General features: G+C 40.7%; 1 protein-coding gene across 8 annotated transcripts in view; it reads right to left on the bottom strand.

The window, feature by feature from the left end:
- clasp1a (cytoplasmic linker associated protein 1a) overlaps positions 1-19,182 on the bottom strand; it is an 89,305-nt gene that overhangs the window by 14,474 nt on the left and 55,649 nt on the right. For 5 of the 8 annotated variants that reach the window (XM_066687289.1, XM_066687291.1, XM_066687288.1 and 2 more), the window contains 14 exons: positions 18,355-18,510; positions 16,696-16,803; positions 14,036-14,098; positions 12,647-12,750; positions 12,179-12,202; positions 10,414-10,658; positions 10,181-10,244; positions 9,250-9,413; positions 9,060-9,138; positions 8,572-8,715; positions 6,657-6,752; positions 5,065-5,208; positions 4,564-4,670; positions 269-416 (listed from right to left, as the gene is read on the bottom strand). In XM_066687289.1, coding sequence (XP_066543386.1) covers positions 269-416; positions 4,564-4,670; positions 5,065-5,208; positions 6,657-6,752; positions 8,572-8,715; positions 9,060-9,138; positions 9,250-9,413; positions 10,181-10,244; positions 10,414-10,658; positions 12,179-12,202; positions 12,647-12,750; positions 14,036-14,098; positions 16,696-16,803; positions 18,355-18,510 — 1,646 coding nt within the window. The remainder of the gene's footprint in view (positions 1-268; positions 417-4,563; positions 4,671-5,064; positions 5,209-6,656; positions 6,753-8,571; positions 8,716-9,059; positions 9,139-9,249; positions 9,414-10,180; positions 10,245-10,413; positions 10,659-12,178; positions 12,203-12,646; positions 12,751-14,035; positions 14,099-16,695; positions 16,804-18,354; positions 18,511-19,182) is intronic. The other 3 variants (XM_066687292.1, XM_066687293.1, XM_066687294.1) reach the window with 3 other exon arrangements.

The raw sequence follows: 19,182 nt of genomic DNA, 5'->3' as shown, positions 1-19,182 counted from the left end.
ACAAAATCAGCAGGGGATCAAATACTTTTTCCCCCCACTGTATATATATATCTGGATCACAATGTGAACAATGCAGCTTGAGGACAACATGAACCCAAGGACTCGATTTCAACTGCTGTTGTTTAAAGAACAGGGTGATATAAAGCATATTTATTGCATTTCTGTAGTGTTGCCCTTTAAGGCATATGTGGGCAGATGTATAATTGAGATACAGGTGTACTGATAAGAGATAAGAACATGGATAATCTGAGTGAAGCAGAGCACTCACGCCATCGTCCTTTTTCCCTTCGCGCTTGATTGGCTCGTTCAGGTCCTCCTGGCTGCGGTAGCTGAAGCTCTGGATGGCCTCTGTGACCCCACGCAGGGAGCTGTAGATCTCATCGGAGTTCATGTTCTCCGTGTCATAGTCCAGCATGCTTTAAAATACAAACAAATGAGAGGGGGAAATTTTTCACAATGCAAGACATTTCTCTTCACAAACTACACATGCTTTCTTTAATTTCAGGAGAGTTAAAGTCGTTTCGAGATAAAAAGGCTCCAGAGATTCCTTCTGTTCCTTCCTGAAGACAGAAGCTGGAACGCCCCTTAAAAATGATTCTTTCCAAGAAATCTCTTTAGACTCCACACAATACTTTTCACAGAAATGCTGGCAGCTCTCAAATCTGTCTTGCAGCTCAGATCTTATCTGCAAATCATGTTCAAAACTGGACAAACCCGTCAGACAAGAGCTATCAATTCTGTTTTAGCTGCAGCATTATATATTTTTTGATATCTAGGTACAATTAAAAAAGGACAATGTTCTGAATAAGAACCAACTGTGACAAAGATGTTCTTAGAGAACGTTAGGAAAGAGTTGTACCAACAGTGGAAAAACAATTAGGAGGGAAATTAATACAGATGTAGAGAGAAAAGGAATACAAAATGAAGCCACTCAAAATACATGCAAAATTATTTATATAAAATATAAAAGTAAATATTATATCAGAGGAAACAAAACGGTATTAAATGAAGCATAATTCAGAAAGGTGTCACAGTGTGTGTGTGTGTGTGTGTGTGTGTGTGTATACACTCACCTAAATGATTATTAGGAACACCATACTAATACTGAGTTTGACCCCCTTTCGCCTTCAGAACTGCCTTAATTCTACGTGGCATTGATTCAACAAGGTGCTGAAAGCATTCTTTAGAAATGTTGGCCCATATTGATAGGATAGCATCTTGCAGTTGATGGAGATTTGTGGGATGCACATCCAGGGCACGAAGCTCCCGTTCCACCACATCCCAAAGATGCTCTATTGGGTTGAGATCTGGTGACTGTGGGGGCCAGTTTAGTACAGTGAACTCATTGTCATGTTCAAGAAACCAATTTGAAATGATTCGACCTTTGTGACATGGTGCATTATCCTGCTGGAAGTAGCCATCAGAGGATGGGTACATGGTGGTCATAAAGGGATGGACATGGTCAGAAACAATGCTCAGGTAGGCCGTGGCATTTAAACGATGCCCAATTGGCACTAAGGGGCCTAAAGTGTGCCAAGAAAACATCCCCCACACCATTACACCACCACCAGCAGCCTGCACAGTGGTAACAAGGCATGATGGATCCATGTTCTCATTCTGTTTACGCCAAATTCTGACTCTACCATCTGAATGTCTCAACAGAAATCGAGACTCATCAGACCAGGCAACATTTTTCCAGTCTTCAACTGTCCAATTTTGGTGAGCTTGTGCAAATTGTAGCCTCTTTTTCCTATTTGTAGTGGAGATGAGTGGTACCCGGTGGGGTCTTCTGCTGTTGTAGCCCATCCGCCTCAAGGTTGTACGTGTTGTGGCTTCACAAATGCTTTGCTGCATACCTCGGTTGTAACGAGTGGTTATTTCAGTCAAAGTTGCTCTTCTATCAGCTTGAATCAGTCGGCTCATTCTCCTCTGACCTCTAGCATCAACAAGGCATTTTCGCCCACAGGACTGCCGCATACTGGATGTTTTTCCCTTTTCACACCATTCTTTGTAAACCCTAGAAATGGTTGTGCGTGAAAATCCCAGTAACTGAGCAGATTGTGAAATACTCAGACCGGCCCGTCTGGCACCAACAACCATGCCACGCTCAAAATTGCTTAAATCACCTTTCTTTCCCATTCAGACATTCAGTTTGGAGTTCAGGAGATTGTCTTGACCAGGACCACACCCCTAAATGCATTGAAGCAACTGCCATGTGATTGGTTGGTTAGATAATTGCATTAATGAGAAATTGAACAGGTGTTCCTAATAATCCTTTAGGTGAGTGTATATATATCCACACACATAACACATATACATATACATACACAACTGGTCAAAAGTTTTAGAGCACCCCCATTTGTCCAGTTTTTACTGAAATTTAAGCAGTTCAAAAACTGAAAAATAATGTACATTTCAGAGTTATATACTGTTACTACACCCTCTTAAGCATTATCTGGCAGTGTTACGCACAGGTCCTGTGCATAGAAGTTACACTCTATTCCTACAATACACATCGTTTGAAACATGGGGGTAAACACGCAGTCTGCTCTGTGGGTGGGTCTCATTCAGATGGGCACAGATCACTCCGTTTCGATTGAATTTCTTTGCAAATAGGTTGGTTTTGTTCAGAACAACTGAACAATTAATCCAGTATATATTATTTGATGTTCTATCAAACCCAGAGAAGTTCAGATCCAATTATGTAAAATCGCTGTGTATTAATACAATGTAAACAGTTTTCCATCTTGACATTGTTGCTTCTACCAAAACGTGGAGGGTCTTGTTTTGATCAGTAGACTGTCTGGCTCCAGAATATGTCATAATTATCAATATTTTCTGAGATTTTGTATTCCTACTCCTATACCTACCAAGTATCCCCCCACCCCCCAATTTCAGAATGCCGGAGGGGAGGGGAGGTGTAAATGCGGGGGGGGGTGTTATAAAAACCAACATTATTATTAAACAAAATGATTCCATGATTTATTTTTTATCTCCAATTGTTTATTTGTTCAACGCTTTAATTTCAGAGGTCAATGAGACATTAAACTGCGTAAATTACAATAAAAACTGGAGAAATTGAGGTGTTCTAAAACTTTTGACTGGTAGTGTACACACACACACACGCACACATATTTGTTTCAGGTAAATCTCTTCACTTTATCCTCCATGACAGGGGGTAATGTATCAACCCAGGATGGAGATAATAAACAGTAGAGCTGCTGGTAGATAAAACCTTAAATCAGCTGCAATTGTCTTATTGTTTAATCACATCCACACGACTACTAAAGAAACCTCTGGCGGTCTCTTCTGGAGATTATTCCCTGTGGAAAAGCAGGAGGGCTTTTTCCTCCATGCTCATTGGCTAATCCCCCTCCCCTCTTCTCTCCTGTGCACCCGCGGATACTGTGACACCCCGGCTGGTGCCCGCCGGTCGCTGGTTACCTGGGAGAGTAAGAGCGCCTGAAGGCCTTGTGGGAGGGAGCGGCGGGGATGGAGTGAGGCAGAGGAGGGGGAGGGGGGTGCTTGGATAGCCCATCAGCACTCCAACCCCAAAACCGACTGTAGCAACAGTAGGCCGGGAAGGAAGGAAGGAAAGAGGGGAGGGAAAGGGAGAGAAAATAAATGGGATAGAGGAGAGAGAAAAAGAAACAGGGAGAGACAGGAGAAAAAAGAGAAAAGAAACTATAGTCTAAGTGGCTTGTTAGGGACAAAATTAAAAGGAGTTAACAGAAACCGATAAACAAATAAGGAATATTCCAACCTCCTCTCTTTATATAAAACACAGGCCACATGGTCTGTATAAACTGAACTAGTATGGCAGATATTGCAGGCAATGTATCTGTTTGTTTGAAAACAATATCTTAAATGAGTAAACTGGATTACTAAACTGGAGTAATTTGCACTAAGCTAAAGACGGGTGATATTTAAACATATTACGTAAACAAAATTGGAACAAATACTACAAAAAAAATTATGGATGTAGGCAAATGAATTACTTTTTTTATTTAAATAGTTCCATTCGTCATTAAATAGCTTGTTTAAAAAGTACTCTTTTATTGCCTGTTGTCATCAATATAGCAGGCACAAATAAAAATTGCTGAGCTATTTCTCTTCACTGATGTTTCAAGGAACGGAGTATTCCCTTTTGTTTGGCAATTTCTATAAGAGGCAAGTAAAAGTACCGACATATTTTATAATTAAAGGTCAGTTGAGTAACAACAAATCAAAACAAAACCCCAGAGAACGAGCTATAATGGGAAATCAGTCAAACATTAAAGATATGCTGGATTGCATCCATCGTTTTGGGTTTAAAAAAAAAAGTTTTTGTAACTGTTAAGATCTGATGTGTGTTGATGCTTGTTGAGCAAATACATTAAATATTTAATTTTTTTACCAGTACTTTTTTTTGGCAAGATCCTAAGCAGACATTTATTTACCTCATATCAGGTGTACTAAAACAAATGTAGAATAGTTCGATCTAATTTCCCATTTGAATAGAAAGCAAGGCAACTCTGCCCAGGGTGGTGCCCAAGGCAGCAGCACGGCATGCTGGGATAGTACCTGGGTGACAGCCCCCCGTGAGAGCAGTTGGTGGGGGATGTGAGGGGGCTGGTCCGACTGCTGGAGTGCCGAGGGGGGGTCCGCCCTATAGTGTTGCTGGGAGAGCCCTAGAAATACAGAGGACAGCGAGGGCGCATTATTTAATCTGGGCACAGATACACTCACATTGTCAATGTTCACTCAATCTTACATTTGCAAAGTGAGTACATCACCACAATGGTATCGCATATCCCTGTATTATATTTACGATTGAAGGATTAACTGCTACACAGACAATCACGTAGAAATGTAGCATAAAAACGACTTGAGACACTTGAGTCAGAGAACTGCAGACAGAGGGTAGTAAAGCACATACTTTAAGATTAAGCTTGATGTTTATTTTATTCTGAGAACTTTCTGGCTACGGCTTCACCTGGTAGTAAGATAATCGCACACAAAAAACGAAGAAACACAGGTAGTGGATCATTGGACCCTTTTGTGAGGAATCCCAAGGTAATTTACCACACTGGTGTTGCTGGAGTTCTTCAGGTGGTTGTGCAGCAGTTTGGTTGCCCCGTCCTGGAAGGTTTTTGGCAAAGCACCCAGCAGCATGGTGAACTCGGGGGTGTTTAACTCAAACAGCGAGATCAGGACCACCTGGGCAGCCTGCGACACAGAGTATTCAGAGACCAGGAGTCATTTGGAGAACTTTATGCACACCGTGAAATGGAGCAGGAACCTAAAGGAGAGAACACCTAGCTAAGAGGCGTGGGTCCGAAGGCTCAACTACATCGGTGGGCCACAGAATCAAAGTGAAGACTGAGCCAGTTGCAGCCCACCTTAATGTTATTAACCTCATTTTTAATAATGCTTATCACCTCTGCAACATAAAATGACAGCATAAAGGATGCCAAGCAATTTATTAGGTGTGGTCTGGGTTCTCCTACCAGTACACTCTGTGGAAAGTATAAAGTAAAAAACGTAATTATTCTTCATCACTCAACACACAGTGATTACCATTTTTATTTTCAATTGAGCAAAGGTTTTTAGTAACACAAAGGCAAAGAGAGTCTGTTGTACTAAGCTTCTGACAGATCCAAGTATAAAATGTCACTAAGCGAACGGTTTCTGCAGTTTCTCTACAACATTAAAGCTGAAAATTATATCTTAAAAACAATAAGCACATAAAATGCTCTATCATACGTACTTAGTAATTACTTAATACTTCATTAACTTAATTGATTTGTAGAGCTCTCGTTTTAATGGTCAACGAATGTTAAAATGTCACTGGAGATTTGTCATTAAAAGTAAAATATATTTTTCCATTGCACAATAGAGTGCACAATATTTAAGCTCAGTTTTCAGTCAAAAACTCCTAGTTCTTTGCTTGTGTTAAAATAAATAAATAAATAAAATAATGTAGTTTCCTATAGACAAAGAGTTCATTAGTTCTGCCTTTAACAGGAAGCAAAACATTAAGAGCTTAAGAATTTCTTCTGGCTAAAGTTCAAGTCAATTAACATATCCAAATAAATATGTATTTGACCATATGTATATGTATCTTGCTTATATTGTAATGAAAAGGATGTTGATACCATTTTCGGAATAAACCGCTACACATCTTTCAGAGAGAGTTCAACTGACTCAGGTTGCCTCGTTTAGAATTAAAGAACACACTTATCTACCAAATTGTTACTGATATCAAAAACGGCATGCATGTTGCTAATATGACAAGCTTTCATTAAGAAAAGAATGAAGTGTGTTATGCAACAGTAGCAGAAGAAACACACGCAAGGTTTTAATTTTAATTCCTATTGGTTTGTTCTTCGTATTCTAGACGTAATGGTCTAATAATGAATTATTACATCACAAATCAATCCTGAAAAGTAGTCCAGTAATGCAATTGATAAAATGTGTATTTTAATAATACAGGAAAAATGTTAGACCCTCCTGCTATATCTTAATAAAAACAAGCGGCAAACGCATGAATACATTCCAATAAGGTCAATTCAAAGCTGCCAGGCAAAGCTGGGTTACAGAGAAAGGCCACACTTGAGAAATTCACACTCTTGCTGTGATTATGAGAAAACTCTGGAGTGTTTTGTGGGCTCTACCTGTTTGCACCTTTCTTCCAGGTTTCCCTCACCAGGTAATGAAGGTGTGGTATTGGGCCTTGCAGGCAACTCATCAGTCACCCAATTATGAAGTGTCTGGGTTTGACAGGCAGAACACGAGGGTTAAGGGGAAAAGAAAGGGAGATTTACCTTCTCAAGTTTCTCCTCTTTTATTGCAGAACAGAGTCCGAACCTCAACAGACACAGCTTCAGCACAGAGCTGGAGGTGTCATATGATAACCTTACATATAATTACACCTGCAGTACTGCTTCAGTTTAGTTAATTTATGGTCAGTCTCTGAAAGCCTCAAGCCTCAAGGGTAATGATGGCTACAATTTTCTCAGAGATCAGATTCCTCAGAATCAAAAAAAAAAAAAACTAAAAGCCAAAACCGTCTAATTTAACCTATGCAAGAGAAAGGAAAGAGGGGATATCAACGTGACTAGTTAAACCCATCACAGGCGTAAACAAATATATAACTATTTCTGTATCTGGTCACATGTTATACAGCTAGCAAACGTCAGAGTTGTATGACTTGCTTAAGGGGCAGATGCTTATATTTACAGCATGGCCTATTTGTCCTCATATTTTGCTCTCAGGCCTTCTATCAACTTTACTGCAGAATTAGATTTCAGTTTTCTATATTGTATACGGACAAACACAGGCATAAATAGTACACAGACATTTGCTAAGAATAGCTTTAGCAGTAAAGTGGAAACAAAGAGTCCAGTTCCATATGACATAATGAACTATAATGTTGAGACCAGCTTTTTCCTACATTGTTAAAAAATATATCTTTATCATAATATCTAGTCTCCCCAGAGATGTTAGTTTTATAAATACACTCATATTTATGTTGAGTTATAGAGCTTAAGGCTAAAATTAGACTGGGGTAAGAAGTAATGAATGAAGTATTCCATTAGAAATCATTCCTAAAAATAACAGAAGACAATACACATATACACAATCACATTTAGAACTGCATAATAATTAGTGGACAAAAATCTTCTCATATTCAAGGGGCAATGATCAAAGGGAAACTATATCAACTATAGTGACCCCTACCGGAAATAGTGTAATAGTAACAAATATATTTTTAAATGTGCACCAGCACTTTAATAATGTCTGTATAATTGCTTTTTGATTATTACATTAATTGCACTGGTGCTTTCAAAAATAAATTGGAATATATTCTTCCTATAGGTGGCGCTAGTGCTTTACTTTCATGGGAAACTAAGTCATGGACAATTATCTCTTTGAGTTATTGGCACATAAAGCAAAAGAAAACAAGTCACCATCTCCAAAATGATTTAATTGGTTCACACATCTCCTTATAGGAGTGTGTACCTTTAAATGCAAGGCAGGTTAAGTCAAATGTAACTTCATTTTAATCCAGTATGTCTTAATTCTGTAGCCCCTGCGAGTCATTTCTAGGCTGAGATTCTTATACTAGAGAAACACATCCAATTATGTGTGATTGAAATGCAAGTCCTTGTTCTGTGCTGGGCGATACCTCTGCACAAGGTATACTGGGATAGCAGAAGAAACTGGCTACGGATATTAGGAAACTAAATAGTCATTCGACAGACGCTTCTATTGCAAGTGTCTTGGAGGGACCAGGTGGGGGGTGAGCATTAATAACTGCTTCTGCAGAGTCGGACACAGCAGGACTTCGGTTTTACATGTCATCCCAAGGACGGAGCGCAAGGAGGTGAAGAAAATTGCTCAGGGCCATACAATAGACCCACCAAAACAGATCAAGACTGCCTAAAAAGGCTCTTAACTGTATGAAAACTGCACGGGGGTGGGGGGGTTCTTATGTAGTGTCACGCCAACCCAGATCTATAAGAGAAAATAATAGGCGCGTGGGCTGGGCCCTACATGTCATCTCTGCAGTCCACCAATTCTGCCCACCTTTCTCACATCTGAGCTCTTTGGTTCTGTCGTCCAGGTGATGATGCGGGAGACGGCGAGCCGCGTCTCGCTGGAGTTCACAAAGTCGGTCGGGTCCATCTGCCTGGCCAGGGACTCGATATACTTGAGAATGGCAACTTTGACCTGCAAATTGGATGCAGAGAGGTGAGCGTAAGCAGCGTGTCGTAGATCTGTTGAGCAAATGATTAGTTATGCAAAGGCTACTGACAGCAAAATCCATTCTTTGACACCTAGTCAGACAAAGCGGTTCATATTATTGTTTCTCCGGCAACACAATAAAAAATAACCCTCTTATCAGCCTATACTCAGGTTTCAGTCCAACTGGTTTCATTAGACCTTTTAAAAGTAATGTATACTATTACATAATAAATAATGTAAATAAATGTATATTGCCTATAGGGAAGGCTGGGGTTGACAGAATAGTGTAACTATGCATTCCCTCCTGTGTCAGATCTCCACACACATACCTTGAGGTTTGGGGTTTGTGTCTGATCCACTATGAACCTCATCAGAATATTAAACTGCTGATCAAATGGAAAGGAGTCTCTGCAAAAGGAACGAAAAGCGTTAGTCTGCAACCGCCAGGTGGAAATTGGAGCCAGAATTCACACTTTTTGCTGACGACGCAGTATCTGTACATATAGGTCCGATACTGACCTGGTTACATCCAAAGCTTTCTGCACCTTGGCCTGAACCGAGCCCAGCAGGTCTGCCCCCATCTTTTTGAGCAGCTGGGTGAGCAGCACAAACAGCCAGTCCTGCAGGTCATCTTTGTGGATGGTAATGAAATCTACCAGAGTCTCTAGAAACATGCTAAATACCTGCAGCACACACAGGTCACCAAGGACAAGAACCAATAAATGACACTTCACCTCACCAGAATACAAACAATATAGACGTGCATAATATTATATTTATGTAATGACCATTTATATAGTGAAAGACAGCTGTAATACAATACATTTATAATAATAATTATTTTATTTTTTTATAATGATTTTAGTAAAACTCCTCTTGCTTCACATGAAACCAGTTAGAAAAACACACACTTACTCTCTGTAGTTAAAATCCACACGCAGGGAGAACATGCAACAAAATAAACACTCCATTAGTAACAATGCACACATATTTACAACACAGCTGCTGTGGCATATTCAACTCTGAAACACTTAGAAGGGTCCTATCTAATTGTCAGGGAGCTTATGGATAAATGCTGGGAAATAGTGCCCCCTACACTGAAATAACTTCTCTGGTACCTCATACAATGCTTTATCATACAGAAATGCACACAAATATGTTTAAAACCTTTTCCTAAAGTCTAACAAACCCTATTTATATAAATTAAGTTGAAATAAACCTTTTCTTTGGTATTCTTCAGCAGAAGTATTGAAGTAAAATGCTTCTTTATATACATTTGAATACAGTGTATGTAATATCGTCTTTAAACACTTATATTTAGTGCTTTTAACAAACAATTAGCCATTTTCACACAGCATATCATGCAGTAGGTTAGTGGTATGAAACTGGGTTTTCACAGCATCATAACTCAAGGCACGCAGACCGTTCATTTTATAGAAGGTGGAATTACCTTGCTGTGGGGATCTGCGAACATTCGAGTGAATATCTCACAGAGTCTTTTCAGTTCAACGCGGCTAAAAGAGGGGCGAAAAAAAAGAAAGATTTGACCATAAATGAATAACCGATGAAGTATAAACAAAAAATATGACTGACATAACTATTATAGGACACACGTGGTTTTGGGTTGTAACCAGGAACAACACAAACAGGTCTAAGATTAATTTATCCGAGTGGTCCACCCACCTCAGAGTTCTTTGGCTCTTCAGCAGGTTCTGAAGGCCCACCAGACCCTCCTTCCTCTCGGACCAGTTGGAGCTGGCGCAGTGGTTCAGCACCTCGGCCACGTCCTCCGTCTGCCGCAGGTAGTGAGGGATGCCTCCGTTCCTGGAGCCGTAGGACCTCTCCGAGCAGGCACTGGAGGCGTCGCTGTTGGCATCGTCGTCTGAGTAGATCCCGGGAGACTCGTATCTCCGCCTGACCGGCTTCCTCTGCAAGACCAGGACAGCGCTGTAGTACGCGGGCAGGCAGGACCGAGCACGTGCAGAACACACACCACGGAAACCACCTATTGTGTTAGTGGCTGGTCATGCAAATTTGACTTGTCTGTTCTAGTGATCACGGTTTTCAATAAAATGACACACAATTTCACACAGCACCACCTTCCTCTAAAGTGACAGGCCACTAAGTCATTTATTTTCATCACAAATCATCAGCTCTGAAGGCATTATTTATAGCAGTCTTTTTTGGTTTCTGATGTACAAACATGAATCAAAGACGGAAATATTAAAAAATGAACCTGCAGATTTCTAACAACCCATGTCAAACTGATCACTGCGTTGCAAATTTAATCTCTTGAGAAATCAGGTTCAGGAAGCAGTACAGTTTACCATGAAAAACACCCTGCTTAATCTATTGTTACGTGCAAGAGTACGGTGAAATTAATAAGTGTTGCAGTCTTAACCTTGTCGCAGTAAACTCCTTCAGGTTGATTAAATCTAGGTATGCATTAAAGTAAGGCTTAAACGCAGCTGAAAGACCACATAAATCCTAACGGTCAGTCTTGTATTAAAACATTTCATTAGATTTGTACTTTTGTTTCTCTTTGGCTAATGAATTCAACTTGTGAGTAACACTTCTGACATCCGAATGAAGCCATGCTTATTTTGAAAGGTGTGACTCAATATACATGACTGTAGCACAATAAAAACAATTAACTCAGTCCGGCCGTTTCCATTATAGGGCTGAAGGTGAAGGTAATGAGTCTACAAACCAAGCCATCAAAAAAGGTCTATAATAGACCGGCTTAGCGTCTTCATTTAATATGTGGGGAATTACTTAAAGCCTACAGCTTATTATCAACCTTAAATTAACTATACCATTTGGGGGCTGTAATTGGAGTAGACACTATAGGATTTCATGACCTTAACACGAGGTACAAGAATCAACCTATTTCCATTCAGAATCAAGACTTTTCGACTACTGTTAGAAAAGACTGATGCAACACAGATGTGGCAGGAGAGCAGATATTGGCACAGCACAGAAAACAGCATGGAGCAATACAGACACTGCTCATATGTCCTTTTAGAGGATTTTAGGGACTTACGGTTACCTAAAATAAATACAATCTGTTGCCAGTGCCTCAAGCATATTGGCACATTCTCTAGCTATTCAATAGAAATGCATAGGAAGGGATTAACAAAACTCATCATGGCTTGGATAGTAATGCAACAAACTTGTATTTTTTTAATTTTGTATTTCAATCATCTTTCCAAGGGTGATACAGAACCATACGATCTTTAAATGGCTAAAGATCTGGGAAGTGTGTTTGTTAGTTAATTTCCTAATATTTCCTAATATTGTAAGCTTTTGTGCCACAAAAACAAAAACATTGGCAAATATCAGGCAACTCCTCCTAACATCCTTGTACAATCCTGTTCTGCGTGCAATCGCTTAGGCGGTTAGTGGGTGAGATGGGAACACAGATTAAACGGTTAAATTAAACATGTACCTTATTCCGTGAATCTCCTAATAGCTGAAGACGATTAGAACAATCAAGGAAGGAAGAGTAAAAGAGAATTATATCAAAAGTACAAGTACAAGAGAGAAAAATATTGACATTTGTTGTTATAGAAAAAAAAGTGGAACAACATGGCAAGAGGTACGAAACTCAAAAATGGACAGTTTGGGAAAAGATTAGAGATCTGGTTCCTAAAGCCATACACTGGTTATATTGTGGTAAACAAAACCTAACATTTCAAACTAACCCCCCACAGCATATTGGACTTTAATTTAATACACAATACATTTTTCATGGGAAAGGTGCTACAATTAAGTAGATATAGAGCCCACATGTATTAATTTTACTAAAGCCTGACTGAATTCATGCTCAATTAGGGCATTTAGCGGGAAAAAGAACACGGAATTCAAAGGCCAACGTGGCGGGCAGCGATTGGAAGAACGACTGAGATCGTCTCACCAGGGCATCGGCGACCGCGGCCTCCACCTCTGTGCTTGTGTTCAGGACCCTCATGGCATTCACCGAGGCAGAGATGCGGGCTTGGTGAGACAGTGCAAACCGATCTGGGAGACAGGAAGGAGAAACCATGAAATCAAATGCAAAATAAAACAACAACGAGACCATCCTGGTACTCTTAAGGAAGTAAATTAATCTTGAAATTAAAAAAGGATGATGAGCAATGTGGACACAGTCAGGAGTAGACGTCCATTTATGTCACAATCGATTTAAGCTACCAGCCGTGCAGTGAGAATATGACTCTTCACAGAGCTTGGAAGATATGAGTGGCTCTGCGATTTGTGACATTTTATTTACTGGGAATAGTTCAGTCATAGTTGTCACACCGGCTGGTAATAAAACAGAACTATCTTTAAGATAACCAATATATTGTGCATCATGTCAGCTTATGGATTGATGTTAAGATTGATTCTTAAAAGAATAACAAGCTCAGATAATGATGTCCCTTTTAATTGTTGTATTAGCAGCGCTTATGAAGCAAGGCGGGGGGGAAACACAAAAAAGTGTGCCTTCCATATGAAGTAGAAAATCTATCCAAGAGTAATTTTTTGATTATTATTAAAAAAAAAATAATTAGAAAACAAAGAATGATCAGAATCAACCACAAATGACCGTAAGGAAAAACATGATGGTGTACGACAAAATATAGCACAATGCACTGACTCGATGCGAGACAGAAGAGGAGGATGAAGCAAGGCCCGACTCCAAAGCAGATGTCAAAAGTAAAAGAAGGAGCTGCAAAAGGATGTCAACTAAGGATGCAGCCAATGAAAAAACAGATCCATCTGAAAAGAAAACAATAATGCTCTCTGCCAAATCATTGACAACTGAAGAAATGAAATGTACGTCATCAACAATGTTCACAATTCACTGACACTCCTATAATACACATATTTAATAAAAGTAACTGAAGCATTAAGGAAAAATGCACAAATGTAAATTAAAATGGATAAGGCTAACACAATGTTTGCTAAAGCGGAAATGAACCATTTGACATGAAAATACAGCAGCAATGCCTCAAAATGGAATAAGATGAAAACCAAAAATGAAACCAAAAGTAATCAAGCGAAAACTTGACACGTTACATGTTGAAGAGGATTTGGCATAGATTCACGTTACCCCCCCCTTCCTCCTCAGATCTATCCTGTGCCACACAGACCCTACACGGTTCATCCTCTACAATATTAAGGTGCAAGCTCTTGCTCTCTATACACATCTATCTGCTTCAAACACGATGAGCACATGCCAAGTGTGACCTTATCCTCTGCAGTCAAGGACAGGCAGTGGTGAAGGGTAGGGTATGGCATGCAACGTGACTAGCAACTGGTTCACCTGACTGGCCGACAGAATCGGCTGTGGACAGCGCGCTGGTGGAGCGAGAGTGGCGTCGGGAGGCTGCAAAGGAAAGGAAGGGTGATACCCCGGGGGTTAGTGTCACACACTCTGTGCCGCTTAGAGTAACCAGCAACTGTCGTCCGCAAAGCCGCGGCTCTGGGGAGAGATGGGAGCCGGCTGCTCGGCCTGCTTTCACAGCCCGTGAGTCGGATGCTGGGACATGCAGAAACACCATGTGATTGTGACACACACACCTGTAGCAGGACAACATTGCAATGATGCTATGAGGCTGTGTGTGGGATCTCGGGTAAGAAAGGCTGCATTCACAAGCACCAGAGGCCTTTGTATCTCATCGGTCATTGCATTTAGAAGATACAGACGCTGCCTGGGGACATTTCCAGATGCACAGAGCTGCTGGGCGTTGTTTGCCAGGACTTTCAGTCACCAGAGAAGGCCAAACTCCTCAAGTAGCAAAACATGCACTCTTAAGTGTTCCCGTTCCCAGGAAGCTCTCCCTGGCATATTGCTCCAGTACAAAGAGGTCTTTTACTTTCTGAAAGTAAATGGGTTTACAGGTACAAATTGTTTCAATACATTTAAGATTAGCATGGGTTTATATTGTAAAGGAAACGATAAGGCAAATGTTGCACTAAAGAAATTATGCTTGGAAAGTCATCCTGTTTCTAACCACCAGACACTACGAACAACAGAGGTTTCAGGACTGGATAAAGTCAGCAGAGTCAGATTTATATCATCCATAGAAATCATAAACGGTTAAAACAAAGGTAATAGGTTTAATAACTGCTTCACTAAGAAATCCCAATGCTTAGGAAATGGTTAACAAACAAACAGAAATAAAAATAAACAAATTAAAAACTACTGTTCACGAGTTTACAATCCATATTAAGACTATTAACCTATTGACATAAATTGCCCAGGTTGGATTATTGCTGACGAATTAACAATGAGAACCAAAACCCGACTGTATGGGTGGAAGAGAACGAAGGACAGATTATACTTCTAATTACAAATATATTATACAGGTACCTCATGCTGTCTGAGGAAGACCCTGCTGTGTTGAAACACCATCCCACCATTACGATATTCAATTCTGTTTCTCAGACGGCGCTGACTGGTAAATACACTCGATTGTATAGTTTGTCACAATGAGCTGATAGGCCTTTGGAGTCTGTTGTGGATGTGGACCAGACTTTTAATTTACCAGAGAGAGGATTCATCAATGTGTATTATAATGTACAACCAGCACTAATTTATTTGAACTGTGGATCATTTTTGGGTGAGCTCTTCTTATATTGGCACTTCACTTCAGAGCATCCCATCCATGGTAGGATATGTTTTCGTGATGCTTACATTTCAGAGTTTCTTACTAAATGCTATCACATAGTATGTCAATAGAAATTGTACACATTAAAGTAGATTAAAATAATAAGCCTGAGACTGGGATTTATAATCCGTCACTGGATAAGGTATTTAAACCTAGCATAAACATAAGTGCATATATCTACATTTCTACATATTTTATAATCTACTTTTTAATTTGGTTTCAAAATGGACTTAAATTAGCCTGCTACAGAGACACGGTATACATCTTCAAATCCAGATGTAATTTTATACAAAGGATGTATATTAATTATTAATTAATAATAAAAAAACACACAATTACTGCATACCCAAAGATTTTGTTATAATCTTGGGTAAAAAATATAATAATTATACTGCAATACTCACCCAATTAATCAGGCTCAGAGGGCTATTTAGGAAAATGCTGGCCTAAAAAATCACATTTATCTATTATCACAATGAAGAAATGTTGTTATCTCTTCAAAGACACGAGTCTCCGCAAAATGTCATCTCGGCCTTTTCGTAAGGACTGGCCCCAGTTCTCCTGCACCGGGTCAAACGCACACAGTGTGATGACTTGCTGACTAAAGACCGTAGGAGTAATTGCATCTGGCTGCTTGACTGGCCCTCTGGGTTCGCCCGTTTCTCTACAACTCTCATTGATTTGACTGTGCCTGTCTGTGCTCAAACCTTCCCTGACTGTCTCCTGTTAAAAAACTCCATGGGTACTGTTTGTCTATTAGACCCTAAAATCTGCATTTTTAAATCTGTTAGCAGGACAAAGAGTCTGCAGAATATTTCTCAATATCAAATACCTTTTCAGACGCGCAGTCTGAACAGGTACGCTGAGGAAAACAACCTCATGAAATAACTCACACAGTACAGTATAGTAGTAATTATTGCCCTTTGTATCGCGCTTATATTTTAAAGTCGCCCTGGACTCTACAGGAGCAGAATAATAAAACCAGTAAGACTTTGCTGGCATTTATAACCTGATTTTCTGTGCATTTGCTTGCATTCATCGAGGTTCACACTATGTGATTTGAGAATTTCTGGTTACATGCAGCTGGCTGAAACATTCCTTGAAACCATCTCCAAAGAGCAAGTGTGGCTAGACAATCTGACACAGTGCAGGAGGTCATTAGTGCATGCAGAAAGAAGGGAAAGCAACAAAAGAAGAGAGGGAAGACGTCGAAAAAGAAGACCTTGGCATCCTGATTAAGGAGCATTCGCCGTGTGGGGGGGAGGGCAGGGGCAGTGGCACGTGGGGAGCTCCGGTGCCATCGTGTACTCACCCAGAGGAGTGAAGCCCCTAGCCGGGCTCGTATCTCGACTGCTCTCACGACTGGTGTCGCGGCTGCACCCCTGACTCATGCTGGGTCGGGGGATACGGCTGCTCCGTGCTAGCGTGTGGTAGGGAAGAGTGTCAGACAACAAGGTTTATCACACACCCAGGAGCTCAAGACACAGGTTAACTGGTTAGTGAAGTCAGCCTCCTGCTCAGGGCCCGGCTGGAGAAAGTGGGGATTTTGCTTTCAGACACATTAGTAGCTGAACAGACACACATTGAAAGCGGAAGTAGGTTAGAGTTGAAGTTTCCTTTGAAAAAGGAGGGAAATGTGACGGCACAGTTTTTGAAACGCATATTACACTGGAAGTGATTCCCCCACGTAGATTGTGGGATTTCCAGAAATGATTACTCGTTACACGAATTACGTTCTCTTTCGAATAAATAAACATACCTGCTTCAACTGGACTTGACTTGAAAAATAATGCCAATAAGTATAATCAAAAGTATAAACAATAAGTAAAATCCAGTTACCATTCCCAGCCTCACGTCACAGGAAAGCTTGGAAAAATATTGCTTTTATTCTATTTTTGTTTTTGATTCCTGTAACCACAGATTAACCTCTTCCTTATCTCAAACATCACATTTGTAAAAGGGAATCAGTAAATCATAAAATATACATTCAGTCATAGTTGAAAAGAAATGCATGCCAAATGAATGCACTGAACATACTATTTTCCCTCCTTCGTTGTTTTACCCCACAGTCACACGTACACTGGGTGGTTAGAGAGGGAGGAGAGCAATCTGCCGAACACTTTAATAATGTGCCTTCTGGATTCATCTGTTGACCATGTTCCACATCCCAAATGCAGTACAGCTTATTAACCCAATATTATTTACCAGCAAGTTCATCTCCATAATCAGCTGTACAATTAACGAAGGATGCCGCTTTATCAGGGGTTCATCGGAACGATTCTGATTTATACCCAGATGCTAAAATGCAGTAGAGTGTTTTCACAGCCCTCCTGGATGCCGTGATGACAGTATTTCTTGGGATGAGCTGACGGATATGGTGATCTCAGCAAAGTGAGTAACAGCACTTGGTTTGCACACAGATGAGAAGCCGAGATGGAAGGCGCTGGTTTAATAGTCCCACAGGTGATCAATTACCATGATGCAGTGAGAGTTCAATTACGGTGGTCACTGAGATATGTACACACATTAATTTAGATGGGCAAACAGAACATCAGCTCCATCACATGTCCATGGCCGCTTTCTAATCGATGGGGCCTGCTTTCCTGCTTCTCGGATCCCCTGCCGCCCCGCTGGTGTGATTAATTTGTGAGATGTGAAGCCCCTAATGGAGCTCTAATTAAAATCTGTCCTGTACAATAAAGCGTGCTATGTTTATAGTGTTCCCTCTCAAGCAGTTAAAGATATCTTTATACAGGAAGACGTCAGCCTAGAAGATTGTCAGAGGAGTCTCTTTGTTCTCTGAGACCCATCAAATGACCAAAATCACACTGTTTTCCAGGACAAATATAACCGTCACTGGCAGCTTCAGCAACAGGCCAAGAAAAGGATGAAACCTGACTATGAATGTGGGGCTTCGTAAGACTTAAGATCTTACTCCCGGAGGCGGTGTTCCTAGGCTGTGTGGACTTACCTAATCCCAGCCGGCTGGGGCTGGTCTCCCGGCTGCAGCCCTGGCTCCGGGGGATCTTGCTGCGCTTGTCTGTGGGGGTCGCCGATGCAACGGCCCGTGGAACTCGTCCGTACGTGTGGCCAAGGAGCTTCCCAGGAGAGCTGGAACGACTGCCGGCTAGAACACACAATCCACAGCAGGGTCAGCCTCAGAGGAAAGCTACAGTGCGGGGAGTCACGACGTGGCAGATTGTCGACACCTTCACCGGCATCATCGTAACTGAGACACAATAACCTCCTGTTCATGTGTTCATTTTAGGAGCTGGAGAGCAACAGGTGAATCCTGGGACATAATCCGATGACATGCAACACTGATATTAAACTATGAAACATCTTGTTAAACACACATCGATTTCACATGCAATATCACTGTTTTAAAGCTGAAAACCATCACAATCGAGGCTGTCATTTCAGCCAGCTACCACCATTTAAAAAGAATCTTCATCGCAATGTACATTTGCTTTATTACAAATGTAAAAACAAATGTGTGGAGAGATTTGTGTAGTTCTGTAAACAATCCAGATCAGACAGATGTGCTGAAGACAACAGACAGTGCCATTGGATGCTATTTACTGAAAACAAGTTCAATGACCAACAATCACTCAACACTGAACGGAGCATCACATCCAACGGTGTATAAAAACACCTGGATTGAGATGCTGAGGCATGTTTAAACAACATCTGTATGGCAATTCAGCTTCAGGGACAGAAACAAAAAAGAAAAAAGGTTGCAAGACAAACATGCAGAGTTAGAAAGCGGGACCTAACTGTTCTAAAGAGAAGCGTGTTA

This window comes from Amia ocellicauda, chromosome 16, assembly GCF_036373705.1.
Source record: "Amia ocellicauda isolate fAmiCal2 chromosome 16, fAmiCal2.hap1, whole genome shotgun sequence".
Classification (NCBI taxonomy): domain Eukaryota; kingdom Metazoa; phylum Chordata; class Actinopteri; order Amiiformes; family Amiidae; genus Amia; species Amia ocellicauda.
Note: the sequence above shows the minus strand (reverse complement) of the source record. Positions and strands in the feature narration are given on the sequence as shown.